The sequence below is a fragment of the Geospiza fortis genome, unplaced genomic scaffold (genome assembly GCF_000277835.1).
Source record: "Geospiza fortis unplaced genomic scaffold, GeoFor_1.0 scaffold89, whole genome shotgun sequence".
NCBI lineage: Eukaryota > Metazoa > Chordata > Aves > Passeriformes > Thraupidae > Geospiza > Geospiza fortis.
The window spans coordinates 337446-361579 of record NW_005054615.1 but is presented as its reverse complement, the minus strand read 5'-3'; the positions used below and the strand labels follow the sequence as shown (position 1 = coordinate 361579).

General features: G+C 47.9%; 2 protein-coding genes across 4 annotated transcripts in view; both read right to left on the bottom strand.

Moving 5' to 3' along the window:
- Positions 1–249, bottom strand: part of ADAM8 (ADAM metallopeptidase domain 8) — a gene marked incomplete at its 3' end in the record, with an annotated part of 10620 nt that extends 10371 nt beyond the window's left edge. Inside the window, 1 exon segment of the mRNA XM_031064681.1 lies at positions 12–249. Coding sequence (XP_030920541.1) covers positions 12–249 — 238 coding nt within the window.
- A 1101-nt stretch (positions 250–1350) lies between these two features.
- On the bottom strand, positions 1351–23471 carry TUBGCP2 (tubulin gamma complex associated protein 2). 3 transcript variants are annotated; one of them, XM_005430284.3, is made up of 18 exons: positions 23329–23471; positions 22166–22338; positions 20942–21070; positions 20472–20651; positions 17394–17553; positions 16805–17012; positions 16049–16248; positions 15404–15593; positions 14736–14881; positions 13967–14147; positions 12867–13047; positions 12498–12670; positions 11347–11475; positions 10776–10896; positions 8268–8411; positions 6991–7119; positions 6109–6272; positions 1351–1613 (listed from the first exon to the last, which is right to left on the bottom strand). In XM_005430284.3, the coding sequence occupies exons 2-18, from the start codon at positions 22313–22315 to the stop codon at positions 1508–1510; spliced, it is 2691 nt and encodes an 896-aa protein (XP_005430341.1). In that variant the 5' UTR covers positions 22316–22338; positions 23329–23471; the 3' UTR covers positions 1351–1507. The 3 variants fall into 3 exon arrangements, with proteins under 3 accessions (XP_005430341.1, XP_030920537.1, XP_030920538.1); XM_031064677.1 differs by having other exon boundaries at positions 23336–23451; XM_031064678.1 differs by lacking the exons at positions 8268–8411; positions 10776–10896; positions 11347–11475 and having other exon boundaries at positions 6991–7084; positions 12606–12670; positions 23336–23455.
- Between the last annotated feature and the right edge of the window lie 663 nt (positions 23472–24134).

Genomic DNA, 24134 nt, shown 5'->3' with positions numbered 1-24134 from the left:
GGCATGGAGACCCGCGCGGGCACTGAGGGTTGCCCGCTGGGAATGAGGAGGGGGCTCCGGGTACCGGGGACCTCGCGGGAGGATCCGTGGGGAACTGAGGAGAGGCCACGGCACCGGGGGCAGCCGGTGGGGATCGAGGAGGATCCGCGGGCACCGGGGGTGTCCGTAGGGAAATGGGGAGTGCCCACGGGGAATTAGAGGGAGGGTGGCGTGGGCATCACGGGGAGCTGGGGACTGTCCCCAGGCCATCACGGGGGTGCGTGGGGAATCGAGAAGGGTACACAGGGACACCTGGAGGGGCCATGGGACATTGGGGACTGACCACGGGGCACTGAGGAGGGTCCTGGGGCACTGGGCACAGGATGGTCCCTGGGGCGAGAAGGGTACACAGGGACACCTGGAGGGGCCGTGGGACATTGGGGACTGTCCATGAGCATCCAGGAGTGCTCTGTGGGGAATCGTGACTGGCTGTGAGGCTCTGGGGAGGGTCCCTGGGGCACGGGGGGCTGCGTCAGTAGGGGATGCCCACAGGACATTGGGGTGGGGGGATGGTCCAGGTGGCACTGGGGACTGTGTGTATGGCCTGGTGGGACATGTCCTGTGGCTCTGCAGGGGCACTGGGGGGGCTGGACTGTCACAGGAAGCACTGCAGCTGGGAGATCAGGGCAGATAAGCTGGGCACGTTTGTATTTCTGTGTATTTCAGGCCAGGGCCAACCAGGAAATGGAAATGGACACAGGCACGTGGGTGTGAACGGATTTGGGATTAGTCATAAATTCACTGTTGATTTAATGAACTCTCCATGACTTCTAGTGGGATTCAGTGCTGGCTGCTGGTCCCCACCCTCTGCTGGGGTCTGTCTCCCTCAGGGAAGCTGGAGGAGCAGCTGTAGGCCATGGAGCACACAGAACCTGGCTCTTCCCTCCTGTGGGCTCCAGGAGGTCCCTGCACAGGAGCAGTGAGGGAGAGGAAGGACAGGAGACTCAGTCCTGTGCCCACAGCCCTCACTCACACACGTCCCCAGGTCCCCACTCCTGCCCCCAAGGCCTCTGTGCCCCTGGCCCTGGTTACCCCTTGTTCCTGGGAGACATTTCTCTTCCTCCCTCTATGCACCTGCTCTCTAAGTGCCTCAGGCAATATTCAGATTCCCCGGAACTCCTCTACTGAGGGCTTGGGGTTGGAAATGAACTTAAAGATCATCCCATGGCATAGGCAGGAACACCTTCCACTATCCCAGCTTGCTCCAAGCCCTGTCCAGCCTGGCCTTGGACACTTCCAGGGATGGAGCATCCACAATAATTTGCACCCTCAGTTCTGTTAACAGACAAAACAACCCTGATTTTTTTTCTCTTGTTGTTGTTATTGTTATTTAATTTATCTTACAACACACAAACACATCATTGTACAACATAGTAGTAAAAAAAAAACAACCCAACAAAAGCTTAAACATTACAAACACGTCAGGAGAGTGAAGGCTGGCAGGGTTGGTGGCAGGGTGGGCTGGGGCTCACTGGGCAGGCACGGCCAGGCGGGGCAGCAGCGGCGGCGCCTTCCGGCTGCGCTCGGCCGACATGTGCTCCAGGCGCTCCGTGTAGAACCCATTGAAGTCCAACCTGAGGGACACAACAGGGCAGGTGGCAGCAGGAACCTCCCCCAGGACACCCACAGGGTGCTGCTGGTCACCAATTGCTGTGGTGTTGTAACAACTGCTGTCACCAGTTGTTGTGGTGGTGTTGTGAGGGAACCCAGGATGAGGTGAGAGATGAGAATTTGACTCCCAAGTTCTCAGAAGGTTGATTTATTATTTTATGATATTATATTAAAAGAAAATTATATACTAAAACTATACTAAAGAAAGAGAAGGGATCCAGACAGAAGGCTGGCAAAGAATGAATAATAAAAACCTGTGACAGACCAGAGGCCTGACACAGCTGGACTGGGATTGGCTGTTAATTAAAAACAATTCACATGGAACCAATCAAAGATGCACCTGCTGGTAAGCAACCTCCAGACCACATTCCAAGCAGTCAGATAATTATTGTTTACATGTATTTTCTGAGGCTTCTCAGCTTCTCAGGAGATTTTTCAGAAAAAATCATGGTGACAATAGGGAGCCCTGTCCCTGCATGTGGGATGTGTGTGCTGTGCCACGGGTGTGGTGACACTTGCTCCATGCCATGCCTTTGACAGGGAAATGCATCAGGAATCTGTCCCAAATACATTGGGAAGGACCAAATGCTCACCTCACAGAGGTGTCTCGTGTGGACAAGGGTGGCTCAGTGTCTGCCCCTTCCCAGCCCTCCCCAGCACTGCTGAAATCCCATTGTTCACCACTCCCTCCCACAGGGAATCCACCCAGCACCAGGAAATGCTGAGGTTCCCATCCCCACCATCCCCTGGCTAACACCAGGATGCTTCCCACAGATCCACAACTCACCAACACCAGCAACCGGGCAGAAGATGCTCAGCCACAGGTGACACTTGGAAAAGCCTCTCCAAAGCACTCAACTCCAGGGATACCACAACCCCAGCTCCCTGACAATCCAGAGTGATGCCACCCAGCCCCAAGCCTGCTGTGACCTTCCCATGGCAGATCCCAGAGCACGCACAGCCTGCGCAGCTCATGTGCCCTGGATCACTGAGCAGGCAGGCAGTGCAAGCCCATGAATCACACAAAAGTTACTCTCTCCCTTTCTCAAATTAGGCTGCTCCAGTACCAACTGAATGGGCACAATATTTGAGTTTCATGTTGCTTAACAACCTCACACAAACGGCAACAAATTGTTCCTTGACATTTTTTGGTGCCTGCACAAAACAGAGCCTCGACAGATGGAATTTATCTGTTGCTCTCTCCTGGCTGAAAAGCTTTACATTGCCTTCATCCTCGAGGAGTTGAACCAGGGAAACCTGACACTGAGGTGAGAGCACTGGCCAAGTTTTGGTTCAAACACAAGACCAGGACTTGCTGCTTTGAGCACCTGCTCCATTTCTAAAGCTGCTTCATGCCCAGCTCAGTGACTGGCAGATTTTGCTTGGCTTCCCTTTCAGTGGTTTTTAGTTTCAAGTGATCTCTGATAACCATTTATTCAGAATCTCTGTGGTGCTCCCTCAGCAGGTGCTTACGTGGCTGTTTCTTGTTTTGTGGTTGGGTTTGCACCACTTCACGTCCTGGTGACCTACTCTGAGCTCAGCTTGCTCCACACTGGTAAGGGAAGGATGCTGATAACCACACTGATGTGTAAGATTTCTAAGAATGAGGACTTAACTGATCCTGCTGACAAAGCCCTCTCCACTGCAGTTCTACTCCTTTTCACTCCTGGGAGGTGTTGGAGTAACTGGAGAGTTCCTGCACTCCCAAGGGAACAGCTGAAGCTGTGCCAGGAGAGGTTTAGGTTGGAGATCAGGAAAGGTTCTTCCCCCAGAGGGTGCTGGGCACTGCCCAGGCTCCCCAGGGAATGGGCACGGCCCTGAGGCTGCCAGAGCTCCAGGAGAGCTTGGACACTGCTCCAGGGTGGGATTGTTGGGGTGTCTGCATGATCCTTGTTGGGTCCCTTCCACTCAGGAGATTTTCTGATTCTATTCTCTGACACACTGAGCAGGACTTGGGCACAGCAGAGATCTGTCACCTCTGAGCTCTGGAGGAAACCCTCTGCATCTCCATCTCCTGTTGTTTGATACCACAAATAAAATGTCTCAGTTACTCAGTACCACAAAATGAATAAGTGTTAACCAGGATCAAGTAAATGATGAGCAAGTACCAGAACTGTGAATTTTGTTATTTATCTGACATGTTGATGATCCTTGTTGGAAAGCAGTCCCATAAAAAGGTTATAAATTAGAAGAAAAGTGTGGTACGTCTTACAAACTCTTCCTTATAAACTCTCTCAAATGTGTTATTTCAGATGGCAACTGTCTCCACTCTGCTTCTCAGGTTCCTGTTGCCATAGAGCCCAGGCCTGGAGCCAACAATCCCTCCAACCTGCATGGGAGCTAAATGTCACCTCTGGGCATTCACTGTGGGGCTCCCACCCTTTAACCAGCCCTGAGCAGGGATTGGAAAGGCCCCATGGGCTGCTCACACCCAGGATTTCTGCGTTGACAGGAAAGGTCCAGCAGCTCCAATGTCTTGGTGAAGACTCAAGCGCTCCCAGAGAATCCAGACTAGGGGGGGACTTGATAGTGGTGACAGTCCTGGTGGCATAAGGACAGGGACACGGGAACAAAGGGAGGGCAAAGCAGCCAGGCCCTCCTGTGGGTGCAGCTGGGTCACTGTGCACAGCACACAGCACGGACAGCAGCACTGCAGCATCTGCACCAGCACACTTCTCCTTTCCCTTGAAGCAGGAAGTGCTGGTTGCAAAACCCAACCTCTCTGTGTTTGGGAGAAGCAGCTGCAGAGGTTTCACAGCTCAGGAGTCACCTGCTGGCCCCAGCTGCCCCCCCAGTGGGGCTGTGGCACCCTGGGCAGGACACACAGCCAGGCTGTGGGGTGCAGCACCAGGCTGTCCCACTGTCCTGGCATGTGTGTGACATTCCCACCATGGCAGAGTAGGTAATTTGGCCCTCAGCACTGTGTTGGCCATGTGCTCTGGGATCATGGGGTGAGCTGCCATCAAATCTCCTGGATGGAGCACCATGAACAAGCCCCTGTTAGAACTTGTAATGGAGATGGGAAAAATGTTAAAAAAAGAATAAAGGAGGAGAGCTGGAGCACATGGGAGCAGTGAATGCTCCTGCCTGGGTGACTCAGCTGCCTGTGGTCCCAATCCCTGAATCTAAGCCCAGTCTGGATGCTCCTGTGACACCCAGCAGTGATGGAGCCAGGGAACAGGGAGAGCTTAATCCTGCCAGCCTTTCCTACAGATGGATCCTGCCTGGAACCTGCAACAGCCTGATGATGATGATGAACTGGGATCTCCAGGCACATGAAGGGTGACATGAAATGTTGAGAAGCCACACCAGCCTCTCCCAAAAGGTCCTGCAGAGACTTGGTTAGTCCTGAAAGGAACAACAACCACAGCCACACAAAGTTTTTTGGAGAAATTCCAAGGTGAGGAGAAGACCTCTGACTCTGGTCATTTCAGAGCTGGAGCCAACCTGAGTTCTTAGGGCTGTGGAGAAGGGCTCCTCACCTACATTCTCACTTCATGGACTCAGCAGCACCCCCAGGGGCAGCTCTGGTGGCTGGGAATGCTCCCCTGACAGGGGATGGAAGCAGGAGAGCTCAGAACACCAAGCAGCCCTGGGGCACCGCCAGGGGCTGTGCAAACCTGGACAAGTGGCTGGACAAGAAGCTCCCAGAAGAAGAGGACAAGTGGAAGCACAGTCTCCTGTGGGAATACTTCACCTAGAAAGTGTTTGCAAAGCAGCAGGAATCCTGACAGCCCTGACAGATGCTGTCAGAAACAGCACCAGGAGGGGACAACAACCTCCTTAAAAAACATTTGTGAAACATTTCCTTTCTCTCTGCTTTCAGGTGTAACAGAGCTGTGGGGGTATCAGCCAGCCATAAAAGATATCCAGTGCAGATGGACAGGGAACAGAACTTCCAGGGAGGTTTCTTCCTGAAAAAGCAACACCCAGCAGCAAAACTTCCATCTGCTCTCTCTCTTCCCCAGTACTGTGTACCTGACTTTTATGTATTTCTGAAGGAATTTTGATTTCCAAGAAGCTGCTTATTTAAATAAATGCAATATGGGAACTTAAAATAGACACTTTATGATCAAACCTTTGTGTGATTTTCTCATCTTGGAATGCTTACCCTGTGTTTGGAAATTGGTTTATTCACTGTCTCCACAGTGAGACAATCCCCAGAAAAACTAACACTACATGTACAATATTAATGGCCAAATTTCACACAATTCAAAGGAATGTGTTTTGGGGTTTTCCTAAAGCCTTAGGGTTGAAATGCAAAGCAGAATGGTCTGGGTTGGAAGGGACCTCAAAGCCCCTCTCATTCTAACCCCTTGCCATGGGCAGGGACACCTTCCTCTAGCCCAGGCTGCTCAGAGCTCCAAATAAACACATTTCTCAGCTATAATGAGCATTTCCTGAGCTGAACCTGGGACCAGGGGAGGGGAAGGCACAGACAGAGAAGGCCTGGCTCACCTGTAGATGATGTTGAGCATGCTGTGCTCGCAGTCATTGGTGCTGTACACGCTCAGCTTGTCCAGCAGGTCCAGCAGATGTGTGGAGAAATTGCTGTCAAACTTGTTGATGGTGGCTTCAAAGCCAGATGTGAGGTGCAGGCTGTCAGCATGCTCTGCTAAAAGCTGCCAAGACAAAGGCAGAGTGGCCCCATGTGTGTGCTGATCTGCACTTGCCAAGGGGCTGCAGTTATTCCCTCCATTCCCTAACCCACCCAAAAACAGTGCTACCAAACTTCACTCTGAAATAAACCTTTCCAAGTCCTTGGTAGCTAAAAGCCCTGCTGTGCCCAGCCTGGGAGAAGCCCAGAGCAGATCCCAGCTGAGCTATCCACAGGTACATGCTGCCATTGCTCATTTTCAAGCAGGAGGAAAAGCCAGCAGGCAGAAAATGTGTGCTGCCTAAGACAGGCTGTGACCTCTGGAGCTCTGTGACTGCAGTGCTGATGCAGTGTGTGCCAGAGGGGCTTCCAGAGGGACAGCAGGATCTCCTGGCCACAGAGCAAATCCCCTGTGCATCCAGACAGAGAAATATGGACAAGACAGACCCCCCAGGAATGAAAGCCATGGACTGCAAAGAGCCCTGCTCACACTCTGGGAATGGTGAAGTGCTGGCATTTCAGAAAGCCTGCATGTGGCTCTGCACAGCTGAAAACACAAGTGAAACTCAAAAACCAGTGCAGGGACTGCTGTGGGAGACAGGGTCTCCAAAGCAGGCTTTGAGAACTCCAGCAGAGCTCCACACTACCCACAATTCCACAAAGGTTGTGGTTTTGGGGCCAGAGCGGGTCTAGAAACCAGGAAAGGCTACCTGCAAGTGGCCACCCTGGCCAGAGTGTCCCACCTTGTTGGTCAGCTTCTTCTTGGCAGCCTCCTCAGCACGCTCCTCCTCGGTGGGAGGGCCCAGCATGGTGCCATGCTCCAGGGTGAGCCTCTCCATCTCATTGTCCAGCTTCATGCTCTGGGTGAACCTCTGGCAAGGGGACAGCGTTGGGGACACGGTTATAGCTCATTTCTTCCTTTGTGGCACAGCACAAGGCTCAGCTGTGCCCACCCCAACTCCCAGGAGAGCTAACTCTGAGTCTGAATTCAGCATGCTGGTCTGAGGTTGGAAATGGGGGTGTGGATTCTATCCCTATCTGTTAGAGATGGGGCAGTTCTCTTCTCTTCATTGGACAGTTTTCTTTATCTCTTCCACACCCAATCCTCCCTCCAGGAGATCTCGGCTGTTAATGGGCCATTAATTATTAATTATCTGCTGTCCATGGCCAGTGAGTGTCCCTGCATGGCTGATCCAATTCCAGCATCCCATGGGGAGATGCTGCGCCCGGGGGGGGACCCAAGCATTCCTCCCTGGATCCAATCAGAGCCTGGAGCAGCACAGCAGCCTTTGCCCACTGCATTGCCAGAGGAGCAGCTTTCTGCTGCCCTGCATTGCCAGAGGGAGCCCAGGCCCATCTGCAGCAGCCCTGGAGCTGCAGAGGAAAACTCCCTCCTTGTGCAGGATCCCTGCTCCAGCAGCAGCACAGCTGGCACTGCAGGAGGGCTGAGCCCCCATGGGATGGGGCTGTGCCACCCCCTGACACACAGGGGCCAGGGCATGCTCTGACTCTGTTTATCTTTTTGTACTATTGCATTTGTATTTTATTTTTCCTAGTAAAGAACTGTTATTCCTATTCCCATATCTTTGCCTGAGAGCCCCTTAATTTCAAAATTATAACAATTGGGAGGGAGGGGGTTTTCATTTTCCTTTTCAGGGGAGGCTCCTGCCTTCCTCAGCAGACACCTGGCTTTCAAACCAAGTCAATGCTGGTACACAGATCTCCCACAACCCAGTGGATAGTGTGTTTTAGAAAAGCTGTGGGCTCCCTGATGCTGGAATGCACCCCTCACCTCACCCTCAAGAGAGACCTCTACAGAGCACTACAACTTATACCTCAACAGAGGGAATTTGGTCCATATGAACCTGATCTCAGCATGGAAAAAGGAGAATTTTGTGGAGTAAGAAGCCACAGAAACCACTTGGGAGATGTGTGAGCTGTCAAGCCTTAAAGCTGCTGATGGAAGGAGCAGAGACAAGTCCACGTGGGGCTGGCAGTGGCACGGGGAGGCTGTACACACCTGCATGCAGTTGGTGAACATGACACACACAGACATCAGCTTGGAGAAGATCTTGAGCAGCTCTGGGTTGGTGAGCATGCAGTCCTTCAGGCAGTTGTCCAGGAAGCTGGTGTGGTGGCTCAGGACATCGTCAATGTTGGATGCCTGTGACAGGACAGCCCAAAAATGACAAACCACACCAGGGCTGCTGTGCTGCTCTGCCCCAAAGCTGCAGCCCAGCACCCTGCCTCTGACAGGGACCTCTCAGAGCGAGCAACTCCTCGTGCAGCTCCCAGAAACACCCAGAGATGGAGACTGCATCTACATTGCTGCCTTCACAGGCTTTAAACCTCTGATCTTGCCACATCACTGCCCACAAATCATGCTGGCTTTGATCACCCAAGCCCTCCCCTGGAAAGGATGGAGTTATCTGATTTATGAACTTGCATTTTGTTTGTTTTTAAAATCTGCTTGTCATGGCCACTCCCACCTTCACAACCTCAGTAAAGTCAGCAAAAACAAGAGCAAAAGGGAAAAACAAATCTTAATGTCAATAAACTTATCATTAAAACATACAGGCTATACAGAAATATGCTTTAGGAGCCAATAAGGAACTGGGACATGCAGTGTTGGGAGGATTCTGTGAGATTTTTGTTCATCTCTGCTACTCCAACAGGCTGTTTCAGTCTTGAGTTTCAAATGAGAGATTAAAACTCCCTCTCTCTCTGCACGGTGCTGAAGCTCAGAACACAAATCAAGCTTAGGAAAGAACCACAGGACTAAAATTGCCACAGCATCCACACTGCTCCAGGAGGACCAGTGCAGGAAACCCCTCTCACACTATGGGGATTTTGGAAGGAATTTTGAATGAGTTAGAGATGGGATTTCTGAATTTTCAGATGATGTGGTTTATTTTTCTTATTTTCTACATAGGTAGGAAGGGTGAGTTTGGCTCACATTTTTATTGTATGGTTTAGAAGGCTACAAGACCCCTAGTTACAAGACCTTTTAAGGATTTATGGACCAATAAAACACTGCTAACAAGGATATTTATATTTTTGACCCAATCCTTAAATATTTTGTCTTATGGATCCATGCTACAGTGTAAGCTTTCTGAGTCAATCATGATGCACAAACCTACAGCACTTAATTTTAAACTTCTTGTTTACCCTTGTAACTACTTTTATTTTTTTCTATATCTTAAACTCTAAAACTCTAAACTTTCCTCTTCTTAGCTTAACATGTCTCTGCTTTAAACTATAAATCCACATTCTCACTTCTAGCACCTAAGTTTGGAAGCCTTTTCCAAGGTCTCAGATCAAATCCTGTGTTGAATTCTAAGCTTTAGTTTATAAGCCCAAAGTTCTGAGAATTCCCTGCATTTTGGATTCCAACACCACATCCCTCTAAGCTACTGCAGAACAGGGATAAATGCAGCTTTCTAATGCAATGAAGATGATGATGAAGTTGTGAAGATGAAGATCCCAGCTATAATTTTAGGAAGAGAGCACCTTGTCTTGGAAACGCACAAGAGAGAAGTGTGACAAATAAAATGCACCATGAGGCACTACATGAGACCAGTGAGGATCATCCTTTTACCCCCTAAAATACAAATTAAAGGAGAAAACAGGGACAGGACAACTTCAACAACAGCCTCCATGCAAGGAAAGTCAACTGAGTGATAAACTTGCAACAAAATAAAGAAATAAGTACAATTCCCAGATCATCCAGGAGATTGACATATGAACCCTTCTCATTCCGAAGTTCTTGCCAAGAACATGCAGAGACACTCACAATCCTAGACCTGCTCCCTCCTGTGAATTCTCCAGGAAAAAGCATGACAGGGCATCAAAATGTTGGCCAGCTGACCCCAAAAACCTCCTCAGGGCACGGGAAGAACTAAGGCAGGATCAGATGATGCTGAAGATCCACAAGGGCTGCCAAGAGAGCTGATGGCAGGGGTGTTGGGTGGTTTGGTACCTCAAGAGGAGTGTTTTGTGTTTGAGGAAAAAGATGCACAACCCAGAAGCATCTGATCACTGAGTGACTACCAGAGGGAATAATAATAATAATAATAATAGCAGCAGCAGCAGCAATAGCCTTTTTTAAACCAAACATTCCCCGCATGCCAGTCCTTGGCAGTTTCATGGAAGGGAGAGCACAGGCTCTACTTCTAGGAGCACTGTAACTCAGCCAAGGAATCAGCTGGAGATGCCTGGACCGGTTTATGACCATTGCACTCTGCATCCACCTTCCTTTTGTACAGCTCTCTCTCTCTCCTGTGTATGGGAACGTTGAGCAGAACCTGCCTTTACATAACAGGGAGCAGAGTGAGACAGGAGGATGCAGCACAGGAAAGGGATGTATGACTAATCAAGCAAAAAGGTGGTGCAGAACAGCAGCACTCTGCAATGTGGCAGGAACAGCAGCTCCCAGATATTTAAATGCCTCCAACAAAAGCAACAGACAGCTGCAGTTACTGAAATTAGGCCTTACATTTGTTAAGACTTCCATTCCAACTTCACTCACCAGCTTCAGGTTCTTCTCCAGGATGTGCCATGTTGGCTCCATCACTTCAAACATCATGTAATACTGGATATTCTGCACAAAATTCAGCATCCGCTGCCGCAGTGTGAAAGCACCAGCAAACCTAGGGGAGAAATCACACCCACACAGCTCAGAGCTAGCAAATGCCACGGAGAACTAGCACCAGCCTTGCACAGCCAAGCACAGAGCTAAATATTTCTGTCCTAGCAAATGCCTTGCTGCAGTGTGAGAGGGATTACAGTCGCTGTGAACCAGCTCTGAGTATTTTTCATGGCTTTCCATCAATTAGTAGAGCCAGAGTTTTGAACCTGTCATAGGCTTTAAATATTTGCTCATATAAAACCAACATTTTGATATTAAATATGAAAGCAACTTTACAAGCAACTACAGAGTGAAACCTAAAATGTTACAAATTGATGTTTCTGAGACTGTAAGACATTTTTAAGGATCTTTTTCAGCTCAGTATTGTCTGAGCTATGTCATGAGGTATCTAATTAGCAAGAAGGAGACCCAAAACTGAAAAAAAAACCAACAAAAAAAAAAAAGGATGTACCACTTAGCTGAATGCAGAGAGAATTGCTTGGCTGTCTTATTGCTGATCCAAACATTGCACAGCTGCCTTTCCACGTGCTTGCAGTAGAACATGTGTCTGAAAAGCATCTGGTACCTTGTCAGTGCTTTCCTGGAAAGAAAGGAGAAGCTCATCCAGATTTTGAAGTCCTGCTCTGATTGACAGACCAAGCTGTGAAGGCTGAGGCTGCTCAGAGGTAAAGAGACTTTACACAATATGTTCCTCACGCCTTCAGACACACACAGATCTGCACTGAACCGAAGCAAGAGAGCCACATTTGCAACCCCCCCAAAGAATTCCTCTCCAAGGAGACCCTCCTCCATATTTCCTGCCAGTGGGTACATCACCAGCCTCCTTAATTCCCTCGAGCTCCAGGCAGGGGTCACTCACATGGGCTGGGAGGGAGGGTTTAGACACTGTGTTCTTGTACCCACCATGCTAAGACTGAGATGGTCACCCAAGAATTCACCAGGATTTTAGAATTCACCCAAGAATCTAGCCAGATTTTCCAAAAAAGGGGAGGAAAAGCTGTAACCAAGCTCCAGGCAGCATTACCCCACCAGCAATGCACTGTCACAAGCAGATGGGGCTGCTTATTTATAGCTCTGGGACTGGATTCAGGTCTGTGCTCAGACACTTGGGCGTAGGTGTCTGCAGAGCTCCAGTCGATACAGTTCAGGAAACCTTACCAAAATCCTATTTTCACTTCCATAGCTACCACCAGAGCTAACACACTCTGCTGGGAAGGAAGAGACAAAATCCCAAAAGCGTCGCGTCGTTAGGAAAGTCTCACCGATTCAATGGAATTTTTGGAGGGGAAATTAAGGGAGGAGTTAATTGCTGGCATTCAGCAATTTGAAATCTGCCACTCTGCTCACTCAATGCTGCTTGTCCCATTTGCTTGTGGCTCACAGCAGTGTTTTTCCAGGGAAACAAGAAGCAAATTCCTGCAGAATTCCATTTGGACCCTAATAGCTCAGTCAAATGCAAAATAGCCTGTTAGAGTAGCAACAGCCTGAGTTGAGTCTGCAACCAGAGACTGCTCTGCAGCTTTGAGGAATGTTTGATTCCTGCATGGAAAGCCTGTTGGGAGAGTACAAGCCTGTTTTTCCCTCAGTGGATTGATGCCTTACCTGTTTATGATGAGGGACAGAGGCCACTTCACAATGTAGTCGAAGGAAAAGGCCTCCAGGCCACTGAGGGTGAGCTCTGTGGGCTCTGCACTGATGATGGCTTTCTCCTGCTTTGTTTCTATGGCCAACACCCTCAGCAGCTGTGTGATGAGGTCATGGGGCATCAAGTCAATCTGTAAGGGATGAGCAAGGAAAAAATGAAGCCACAGGACACCCAGAGCTGCTGTGGAACAACAGCAAGGTGCCCAAGGTCAGAGTCATTCTCCAGTTGTCACATCAACCAAAGAAGCAGCAGGTTCTCACAGGCACACAGACCTCCCAGGCCTTCTGCTCAAAGTCAAGCCATCTTCTGCTTCCACCCATTCTCACCTTTAAATCATCCTTGAAGGGATCAGTGTTGGCTGTGCTCATTCTCAGGGCTAATTCCAGCAGGGCCTCCAGCCTCGTTGTTATGATGTCATCCACAGGCTTCTTCAGTTCCTCCTCCGTCAGATCCATGAAGTGAACAAAAAAGTCCCCTTGATCCATCAGGAAATAGTGTTTTATAGATCTGCTCAAGAAAATGAAGGGACAATTCATGACTTTTCTTAAAGTTAATCCATATCAAACCTAGAAGAACAAATGCAATCAATTCAGCCTGTGCGGTTTGATCACAAAATGTTTCTCTTTCTGGAGAGCACACAGCCATAAATAACCAGTTTGGAGACTAGACTTTTATGGATGTCTCCTCCTCCCTACCTCCTCAGTCAGGACACTTCTGTGCAGTCAGATCAGGGCTGCTGCTGTTCTTTTTTTTGCCTAGAAAAATGTAAAAAAACCCCAAAACCCTAGGTGTGCTGGGTGCAGGCTCCTACTGCTGCCCTGAACAACTCCCAGATCTGCTCCAGCCAAGGGGCAGCTGCCAATTCTGCAGAACTGGAGAGCAGAATCCTGCACTCCTCTCAATGAATAAATATCTGTGCTGATTTTTTAAAATCCAGCAGACTTTTGCTGTAACAGGACACATGAACTTTGATTTTCACCTGGCACCAGGGAGAGTTCCCTGTGGTGGGCACAGAGCTTGGAAGCAGTTCTGAGGTGAGCCTGAGGATTAACCAAGTGCCAGGCCAGAGATCACTCATGAACTGCAGGCTTTGGAGCAAAAATTGCAGCACAGCCATAACACAGTGTGGCTCCAGACCCTGATCTGGGCTAAACAAAGCCCTGACCTAGTTTTGGCAACAGCCCTCTAAGGAACTTGGACCAGAGACCCCCCAACATCTTTCCCACTCAACATTTCAATCATTTTAGAGGCTTTTTTCCCCCCTCTTCAGGGAAAATTCCAACTCTTATTTTTTAGGTCAACCTTTCTAAATGGAAATAGAGAGAACACCTTGGTAATACCCCAAGAGAACAGAGCTAACTTCAAAAATTTATGTCCCTTAGCAGAACCAATCTATTTATCATGCATTTAGTAAAATAAATCCAACCTTAGGTGAGCCACCAGCTCTTTCTCCTCCATCAGGAAGTCCAGAAGAACTTTGCTGGCATAGTTATATGCTTTTTCTATTTGTTCCACATAGGCTCTCTCCTTTAAAGTGTAGATGACCTCTTTGGCCACAGGGCAGGTGACATCTCGCCCACATTCCCTCACAACATTTAAATATTTCCCTGAAATGAAAAAGAAACAATGTCCCAGATTCACACCTGCTGCACAGCCAACAGGGAAGCTTCCACACCACTCCCTTCAAGAGGAAGATGTGCTGAGAAATATTTATACTGTGTTGTGCTGAAAGTTGGAAAGGATTTAGGCACCTTTCAAAAGATGGTACAGAATTTTAAAACAGGCACTGGTATCACATTTAAGGAGATTTAGAAATGGCTTGGCTTCCCAGTGGTGACAAAACATCTCTGCAAGTGGCCTGAAATTCTTTTCTTGAAGTCACTTTTGGAGGGCTTTGTACAAGGATAAGAGGTTGAATGTTTAAATTAACACTCAGATAGTCAAACCTCAGCTGCCCAGCTCCATCCAGCTAGGAAACCTGCTCACAAAGCAGCAGTGAGTCAGACAGCTCCCCTTGCTGCTGGGCTCCTGTGTTGTTTCATTTACAGGGTTTGGGGGTCTTTTTAAATCTGACTCTTCCACTGCTCCCAATTCAGCTGGACAACCCCATAAAGTGGCAAGGCATGGTGATATTTCCTTTCTCTTTACACAAGACCAGCTTGTCTCAAGGTTCCTGTCACAGCAGAAGCACCTACCTGTGCTTAGGATTTTGTCAGCCATTTTCTGCAGGAAGGAGGGGATCTGCTGCTGGACAACAGTGTATCTCTGATCCCAGTACTTGTCATTATAGTCCTCCTGAATCTTCTCCTTCTGTAGCTCGTGCTCCTCCACCATGAACTCACTGAACAGTTAAAGCAGATGTTTAGGGGCAGGAAGTGGCACAATGAGGATTACTGCTTTTGACCTGCAAACTGGTAATGGGATCTATCAGAAATAAAGTCTCATGAGGACACATCCAATCAAGAACTGAAATTTGTCTGTTTGTGAAGCAAAAGGAAAAGCACTACACAGTGTCTCTGATGATCTGCAATGAGAAACAGAATTTTACAGGGTTCATAAGCCAAGGCTAAACATTATCTGTTTGTCAGTGCAGGGGTGAGGAAACTGGCCTTTGTCACCAGCACAAAGGCATTAATTTCACATATTTTACCTTCAGCTTTGCCCCCACCTTAGGATTCTGAAAATGTAGGAAAGAGAAATGCTGCATAAACTATTAAATACAGCAAAATGTTTCAAGTGACTTTACAAAAGCCAAAAAACTTCCAAGAAGGTTGTTTCAGGCCCCCAGGTAACACAGACTTGACAAAGCAGCTCAGTATTTCTGAACTTTTGCATTTAATTTCATTTTTTTACTGTTCTTTACCTGTATGGATCATTAATGATGCCTCTATATATCCACTTTTCCAGGATTTCAAAGTAAGGCACGCTGGCTGCCTTGGTTAAATACAGGCACAGCTCCTGGGCCTGGCTGTCCCCTGTGTAATTGAAAGTCTTGTCATGGAGCAAGCTCAGGGTTGATCCTCCCATACACTCACCCTTATCCACAGAAGTAGCTGGAATTAAAAAAAAACCAACAAAACAACAATATAAGACACTTACAACCTGAAAAGTCCTGAAATAAAATCCCCAGATTGGACATAGCCCCCTGAGCTGCCTGTGTAGCTGTAAGCAAGGGGCTGGACTAGAAACTTTCAGGGATTGTAACCACACAGAGCTAGAGAAGAGTCTGGAAAGGAGCTGAGGAGAGGCAGCAGTGGGGGATACAGCTGATGGGAAGGGCAAGAGCTGTGAAGGCAAAAGGCCCTGAGGTGCCTCCTGACAGCTCCAAAGGCACATTCAGCCCTAGAACCTGAGTGCTCTTCTCCAGAAGAAGTGCAGTGCCCTCACAAGTACAATTCCCCTGGGCTTTCTTCTTTAATAAAGCAGGAAATCCAAATGGGACGTGCCCTGCCTGCTTGGCTACCCTGCAGCTCTCACAGCCTGTAAGGATTGTATTTTGGAAATTTACCCAGGGAAGCCAGAATCTCCAGGGTCCTCATAGTGGGCTGGATGTAAAACCACAGCTTCTGCAGTGACAGAAGGCCCTGCCTCTGAAGATGCTCCAGCTGGGTAATTAATATCATGTATTCCTTGATTAGAGTCCTCATGGCTGCAGCCAGAGCATGATTTACCTGTCCATACTCAAAGGAGGACTTCTCCTCTATAAACCTGTAAAAAACAAAATGAAAACTCTGTCAGGCAATGCAATTTGTGTGATTTTCAGGAAGTTCTGCCTTCAGGACACTGTGCAAGCACACCAGTCCCTGTCCCTGATTTCCCATCCCACACTTCCTAGAAGGGAAAGCTGTGGGAAGATGTTTCCTCTCCAGCCACAAGGGAAATAGAACCATTTGTAAAAGCACTGTGTAGAAAGTGGAACCAGCACACAAAGGTCCTCTCAGTCCTGGATGCCCAGAGAGGAGCAAAAAGCAGGAAATATGGGGAATTTCACAGCAGAGTGGGAAGAGAAGGTAGATATATCCTAACTGCATTTTACCTGAAGTTACCAAGGCCAAGACTGGAAAGAACAAAGCTGTGTGTATGAAAAAGTGAACTGGCAGCACAGAGGAAAAACCCAGCAAAGGAAAAGTAGCTAAAACTGACCCAAATAAATTGTCACTCATTTTATACTAGTTTAAATTCAGCATGGAATTCAACACCTGCACAATGGGAGACTCTGCTCTCACAGGACAGCCTTCTCCCCTGACAAAATCCAGCTCAGTACCTGGTGACAGCAGAGTAACTGGCAGCCACAGGAAGAATCCTGGTCACCAGCTCCTTGATGGACAAGTCCAGGTTTGGATCAAGTGAGAAGGCTCTGTTCTGCTTGCCCACCAGGGCCTGTGCTGTGATGTACCTGCCATCCACTCCAATCAGCACGTACAGCAAGTCCTCCACAATCATGGATTCCTGGGAGGCCAGTGGCAAAGTGCCTGTTCCCAAAGAGGAGACAAAAAAAGGACAAAATGTGCCATCATCCACCTGTTTCAGTCTTGTACTTCGATTTCCTGGAGAACAGAATCCTTTGCTCATTCCTACCCAAATCCAGCAGGCAGGATCAGACACCCAACACCTGTGGCCAAGAGAACAGCAGCCATAGCTCCTGCTGCTGATCCTCCCACCCAAAAGGGCCCAGTTGCTTCCCACACCAACTTCCCCAACCTCCTTGCCACCAAACTGTTCAAATACCCAGAAAACAGCCCAAAGAAAAGAAGTGCCAAGAGCCAAGTTTTGCTGAGTGTGAACATCTGGACAGCATTTCTGAATGAGAACAAAACACTACAAATGAATGCAATTTTCCCTGTTTCCCATACCTATTGGTACTGTTGTGTCACTGCTTAGACTGGTGCCAATTAAGAAATCCCCAATAAGTGCAGGTCTCTCATACACCCAGGATGGAAATACTGGAATGGGCTGCCCAGAATTCCTCTTGTTCTGCTTATCCCGGAGGATTTTTCGTGTAAGCTCGAGAGGCTGTTGGAGAAAGAGAGAGAGGGAAAGAAAGGAAAAAACCCAGGAGACTTTCAGAAGTCCAAGAAATATTTAATTTCAAGGAGAAATTGACTGCAAACCAATTGATGGACTTGAGAACAGAAAGCAGAGTAGCTGGTATTTCAGTAGCATGGTATAGGGTTTAATTTCCCAGTGCCACCTAGTTTTCCCCACTGCTACAAAAAAAGCATATTTTTAATATATATTTGACCTTTTGATGTGGGGGTACATCAAATAATGCCTTTCTGCACCTGTCCCCACTGGCTTGGATGCTGGGGCACACCCAGGGAAGCAGAATGGGGACATGGACAAGCAGCAGGCAGTGGTTGCTGGTTTGGAGAGAGCACCTCATGAAAGCAGCAAACTCCTTCCAAAAGCACCAGCATCCTGTTCCAGGGGCACTGAACACCTCTGAACTCAATGCCAAATGCAACCCAGACAAATCCACCCTCAGAGAGCTGGAAAATGATGGAGTTTTTTGCTCTGAGTGGGAGTTGGCGAAGGAAGTGAGCTCTTGAAGACTGAAAGACTCTCCACCCCCAGCTCTGACACTAAAATAAATGGAGTGCAAGATCAATCATCAGCTGGGGAAGCTTGTGAGATGCACAACCCACGTGAACATTTGGAGCCCCGAGTGCACAAACCCAGGGCTGGTGAAGGCCATTGCTGAAACTCCACAGATGTGTGTGTGTGTGTGAGAAAAGGGATATGCACAGGCTCATTTTACTTTCTTATTTACATCATGTGTGGGTGATCTGCTGAAAGGACCTCGATTTCCTTTGCTCCCCTAACAGAACTGGGACTTTCATGTGGAGAAATAGGAAGCATCAAGCAAGGTGCCAGCAATGCAAAGGATGGCTAAACCCCACACGAAACTGCAAATCTCAGTTGGTTGTATGAACATGTTCTGCTTAGGAGAAGGGCAGCCACCAGAGGGTCTTCCCAAATGGCAGACAGGAAAAATTTCTTCACCGAGATTGATATTAATCATTGGAACAAGCTCCCCAGGGAAATGGTAGTGTCACCACCTCTGGAAGTGTTCAAAACATGAGCAGAAATGGCAGCTGGGGACATGGTTTAGTGGGCATGGTGATATTCAATCCAGGGTTGGATTTGATGATTCTGATTTTATTCTGTAACAAAAGGCACTATATTTATTCTATATGTTTATTCTATAACAAGGGCACTTCTGCTGCAGTTCAACCAGCTCTAGTGTGACTTTGTTAACTGGCAGAGGTCAAAAAAAAATCACCATTCTGGCTATAAAGGACACATCCACCTGAAAGGGAACACTTAACTTTGCCCACCTCCATGAATCCTGGACCAAAACTGGTCCAAGCAGTCACTCCAATCCCTGCATGATCATCTCTCTGTCAGTGCCAAGCAATCCCAGGGCAGATGGCACAGCACTTGTGGCACTGGTGACAAAGCACATGCCTCAGGGGCATCAATCACTTTCTCTCTGCAACTCGAAATTCAGGTCACTGTCACTACAGGCTCCAACAACAGCCTGGAGAAAGCTCCCAGGGCTGAGAACACGGCCCTCAGGTGGCACCCCAACACCCATGGCACAGGGTGGCAGCTTGCCACTGTCATGCTTGGGAACCTGCAGCTGACATCTTGAGCAATGGCAGTGCCAACATCCATGGAGGGGGATGAAGGGCTCATCTCTGAGCTCCACAAACACCTCCAGCTCCATCTGTGACCCTCACAGACAGAACATCTGGGTCACAGGCTGAGCAGACCCAACACTTCCAAGGAATGTCCTCCTGTCCCAGCCCTTACTGACTCAACAGGCCTGAGCACCACCAGCCCATCAGGGCCTTTTAACACAGTTGCAGCTCTTTAAGTCTGAAGAGACTGCAAATGGAGCAGCAGGGAAGCACAAATCTTGGCTTGTGAAGGCATTTCAATCCCTCTGGCTGTCAACTGCACATCCCAGGGAACAGCACTTCCAGGTCTTTCCTCTTTTAGCAAGTTCACACATAAATCCTGGTAAGAAGATCAGTTATATCACTGGAAGTTCATCTTCCCTTCATGATCTAAATCACCCACTTGACTCAGATTGTCTGTGAAGGATCAGGATGAGTCAGGCCCAGTGTCTGTGCAGTATTTCAGTGGATGTGGGACAAGGTTGGTCTCACCACTGCTGACAGGGTGAGGGATTAGACCCTTCATTTTAAGATTTGAGTTCTCCTCCACCATCACATTCATGTAGAGCCCTTCAAGCCCAGACACACAAAGCATGGAAGGTCCATCCCTCTTGCCATTGAGGGCTTGAAGTGATCTGAGGCTTGTCCCCTGTTAGATTTTGCTGACCAGACATGAGAAGGCACTCTCATGGACCTCTGAGCATCTTTTCCTCTTTCCCCTCTGTCCAAAAAACTCTCCACACACTTTCACCCCTCTGCCTTCTGCAGCCACAATATCTTTATCTTGACCCATGAGTTTTTCACCATATTTTTTCCTCCCTGTCTTGTTTGGCAGGTCAAGCTACCAGTGTAGCTTTTTTATACAAATAATGACAGGAAACAGAATTTAAGTTTTAAGTAATAAATGGCTCTTTTGCACTCTCACCTCACAACCTACTGCTGCTAATGAAATGTTTAACTGTTTGCTAAGCCTGGTTTTCCTCTTCCTTTCTGTCTTTTCCAAGCCCTGGCCTTGGACACTTCCAGGGATGGAACACCCACAGCTGCTCTGGGCAGCCTGTGCCAGGTTCCTCACAGGGAAGAATTTAACCATGAATTTTACCTCAGAATAACCTCAAAAAATGTAACCTTAACTGTCTGAAATAGAAGAAGGCCACTTTTACAAGGAACAGCACCAAGATTTAATATTGTCTGACTACCAGAAGGGAAGATTTTGTGCCCAGAGCTTGGGAAGGAAGGGCTTTGTACCTGCTGTGCACTGGAGCTGGCCGTGACACTGCCCAGCTGCTTGCGTAGCTCCTCCAGCTCCTGCAGAGACATCTTGGAAGTGGAGGAGGGGATGGAAAAATTCGTGTTGCTGCTGCTGGTGGCTGCATTTGCTGCCAGTTCTGCCCTTTCTTTAGCATTTTGTTGCAGGTAGTGGAGTGTCTGTACATAGAGAAACAGAGAAAAGGTTTTGTGAATGCTGGGCAGCACAAGTGAAAGCAAGAAACACATGACCATGCACTGAATCTAACCACAGAGCTCTCTCTGTCCCAGTTTTCCATGTCCTGGTGGATTATATCAAGAGCAGCATAACTCTCAGTAGGGCTTTAATAACTCAGTGAAAGCTAGAGCTGCTCATTTGTTGATTTCTACAGATTTCACTGAACTTTACCATAAATCAAACATTGCATTGTTGCTACTCCTCAACATCCAGTTCTAAAGGAGGAACCAACCTCTTTGTCTTCGGTGAGTTTGGACAGTAGATAAACTAAAGAATCCAGATGTCTTGTGTTTTTAGACTTCAGCTCATCATACTTCTTTAAAAAATCTTCAGGAGTTCGAGAAAACTCTGCTATTTTCACCTGTAAAACACCAGGTTAATATTAAATGGAGTTACAATTAAAATGAAATGGAATTAGAGCAAACAAGCAGCTCAGCTCAGCAAGATGCCAAGTTTCAGACAGAGCTGGAGACTTCCTAGCACTTAGAGCTTGACTGGTGGATTCCTTTTAAAAATGAAAACAAAAAGCAGTCTTATAGCCATGAAAGCTATATGAATTATATAGCTATAAAAGTATATGAGTCTGGTCATGAGTGCCAGGCTTTAATCTCTAATATTTGGGAGATATTCAGAAGAAAAAAGTCATGTTTTAGTCATATAATTGCATTTTGTACAATTTTAATTTCATCATGTATAGTAGAAGAACAACCCCAGTGTAGGGAATAATGTGCTCTGACTCCACAATTTCAGAAGGCTGAATAATTGCTTTATTAAGCTATACTATATTAATTAATGCTATACTAAATGACATACTAAAGAGATACTATACTAAAAAAGATACTAAAGAAAAACCTCTGACTGCGTGAGACAGTCAGGACACAGCTTTGACCCAACTGGCCAAAGAATCAAAACAACCTTCACTGTGTCTAATTAACAAACCACTCTGGGTAAACAATCCCCATAACACACTCCACATGTGCAACAACAGGAGCAGTGACTAGAAATAAGAATTGTTTTCTCTTCTTCTCTGAGCTTCTCCCAGTAAAAATCCTGTGAGAGAGAATTATGTCTCTCTCTGTTCAGAGAATGTGAATACCACAATCATGGAATCAAGGAAAGGTTTGGGTGGGAAGGGAACTTCAAGGTGATCTTGTTCCATGGGCAGGGACAATTTCTGCTATCCCGGGTGGCTCCAAGCCCTGTCCAACCTGACCTTGGACACTTCCAAGAATCCAGGGCCAGCCACAGCTTCTCAGGAAACAGCTCCCTCCCAACATCCCACAAAACAACCTCCTTCTTTGAACTTGCCCACACCCCAGTCCTAACACTCCTCCTCTCCCTCAACCATTCCACCTTTTCCCGCCCACCTCGGATCCGACCAGCCCCCTCTTTTCCCATTTTCCCTGGATGGACACCAAGAGGACGAGCTGTTATTCCCAGCAGAAGGTGGCAGGACCTTGGCACTGTGGGCAGAGACGTTGGTGGTGACGTAGGGCGTGCGGTTCTTCTGCAGCAGCTCGATGTAGACCTCGGCGCCCTCGCCGCCGTGCACGCGCAGCAGGCTCAGCAGCTCGTTCACGTCGTGGTGGATGCGGAACTCGCTCATGCTCCCAGCTCCTGGCACCAGCCCTGGGGACACGGGAACCAGGGGTCATCACACTGCCTCAGGGAAAAACAGCACCACCAGGGAAAACAGCCGAGCAGGGAGATGTTTCTGGAATGTGGAGATGTTTGGCTGGAGGAAGGAGGAGGAAGCAAACCAAGCAGGAATACTCCTTGTATGGTTTGGGTTGGAAGGGACTCAAAGGCTGTCTCATTCTGGTGTCTCAGGTTTTGGCTTTTGTGTTTTTCAGATTCTGTGCTGCTTTAGTTTGCACCTCTGAGCTTCACATTAAGGGATGGTGAGCTCTGCTCACAGATTAGGGAGACAAAACAATTCCTGCTCTAGCTGGGGACCAAGGACAAATGACCCAAACCTCAGGCCCAAGAGCACAAACAACGTGGGCTGGAGAGAGAAAAACAAGGATGGGACTGCATGGGCTAAAGCTGTAATTGGACAATGAACTCCAATATGCAAATGGAGCAGAACTGATCAAAGGGAGAGTCCCCATGACTGGTTGTCCATTTTGTGCCCATTTTGGTTCACCTTGGGTGCAGCCCTGGCTGGGCTCTTGTGCTGCCCAAGGTGGATCCATGGAGGAGATCCTTTTAATAAATCCCTGCTTTATTCTTTAACTCTGCTCTAGGGCAGCCTTCTCAAGGCATCTATTCCACCCTCTGCCATGGGCAGAGACACTTTCCACTACCCCAGGCTGCTCCAAGCCCCATCCAGCCCAGCCTTGGACACTTCCAGGGATCCAGGGGCAGCCATAGCTGCAGCTGGGACAGCTCCAGCCAGGAAGTCTAAACCTGGGGGAGAATCTTAACTTGAGGGTGGCCTGCAGAGGGTTTTTCACTCAGAAGGAATGCTGGAAGAACTGACAGGCTGACCCTGCTGCTGCTTCTAAAATCAGCACAAAGATGCTTTTCCCAACTTTAGGCATCTTCCTATTCCACTGCCCACTTTACTAACTTCACTCAAACACTGCAGAATGCTTAAATAATAACTTTAATACTGACACAGAACCCTGAGATGAGCTCAGCAGGTCAGAGCCTGGTGCTAAAAACACCCAGGTTGTGGGGTCACTCCTGCAATGGGCCATTCACTTAAAAGCTGGGCTTGATGATCCTTGTGGGTCCCTTCCAGCTCAGAACATCCTGTGATTCTGTAAATCAGAAGCAAGACCCTGAGTCAGGAATCATGGAAATAAATAAAGAGATTCATGTTACACCCTGCACAGACTGTATCAAGCACATACAATCCAGATCCACGTATCAAGCACAGGGACACACTTTTGTTTTGCCAAGATCATGGAATCACTTAGGCTGGAAGGGATCCCTGTGTGAAAAACGCCAATCGCTTGTTTTTAAATTTTTAAAAGTTTAATAGTAATAAAATGGTTATAAAAATAGTAATACAATTAGAGTAATAATAATTTGGACAATTTGGATTAGGATAAGATGAGACAATAAAAACAAAGAGTTACAGACAGTCCGGGTACCTTTTTCTGGGCAAAATAAGCCCAAAAAAGGCCCCACGTTAACAGAGGATTAACCCTTAAAAGCAACAGCCTGTTGCATATTCAAACACTTCATACACGATGCATAAATTCCATTCAAACACAGGATTCTGTCTGGGCAGTGTCAGCTTCTTCCTCCGAATCCTAACAGCGCCTTTGAGGCAGGAAGAAGTTCATTTCTTCTGATAAGAGAGCAATAAATTCTCTTTCTCTGAAAGATTCGGGTGTCCTGCTGCTGCTATCTCGCTGCGAGTCCTTTCTTTAAAAAAAGTATCCTACATGGCATAGTTTCTATTTTAACATTTT

Excerpts from the sequence above, each read along its gene's own strand:
- TUBGCP2 (XM_031064677.1), bottom strand. The coding sequence starts at position 23,411 with ATGGCCCATTGCAGGAGTGACCCCACAACCTGGGTGTTTTTAGCACCA. Across the intron at positions 22,339-23,335 it reads CCTGCTGAGCTCATCTCAGG|GGCTGGTGCCAGGAGCTGGG; the intron begins GTTCTGTGTCAG and ends CCGTGTCCCCAG. Across the intron at positions 13,048-13,966 it reads GAGCTGGTGGCTCACCTAAG|ATCTATAAAACACTATTTCC; the intron begins GTTGGATTTATT and ends TTTCTTGAGCAG.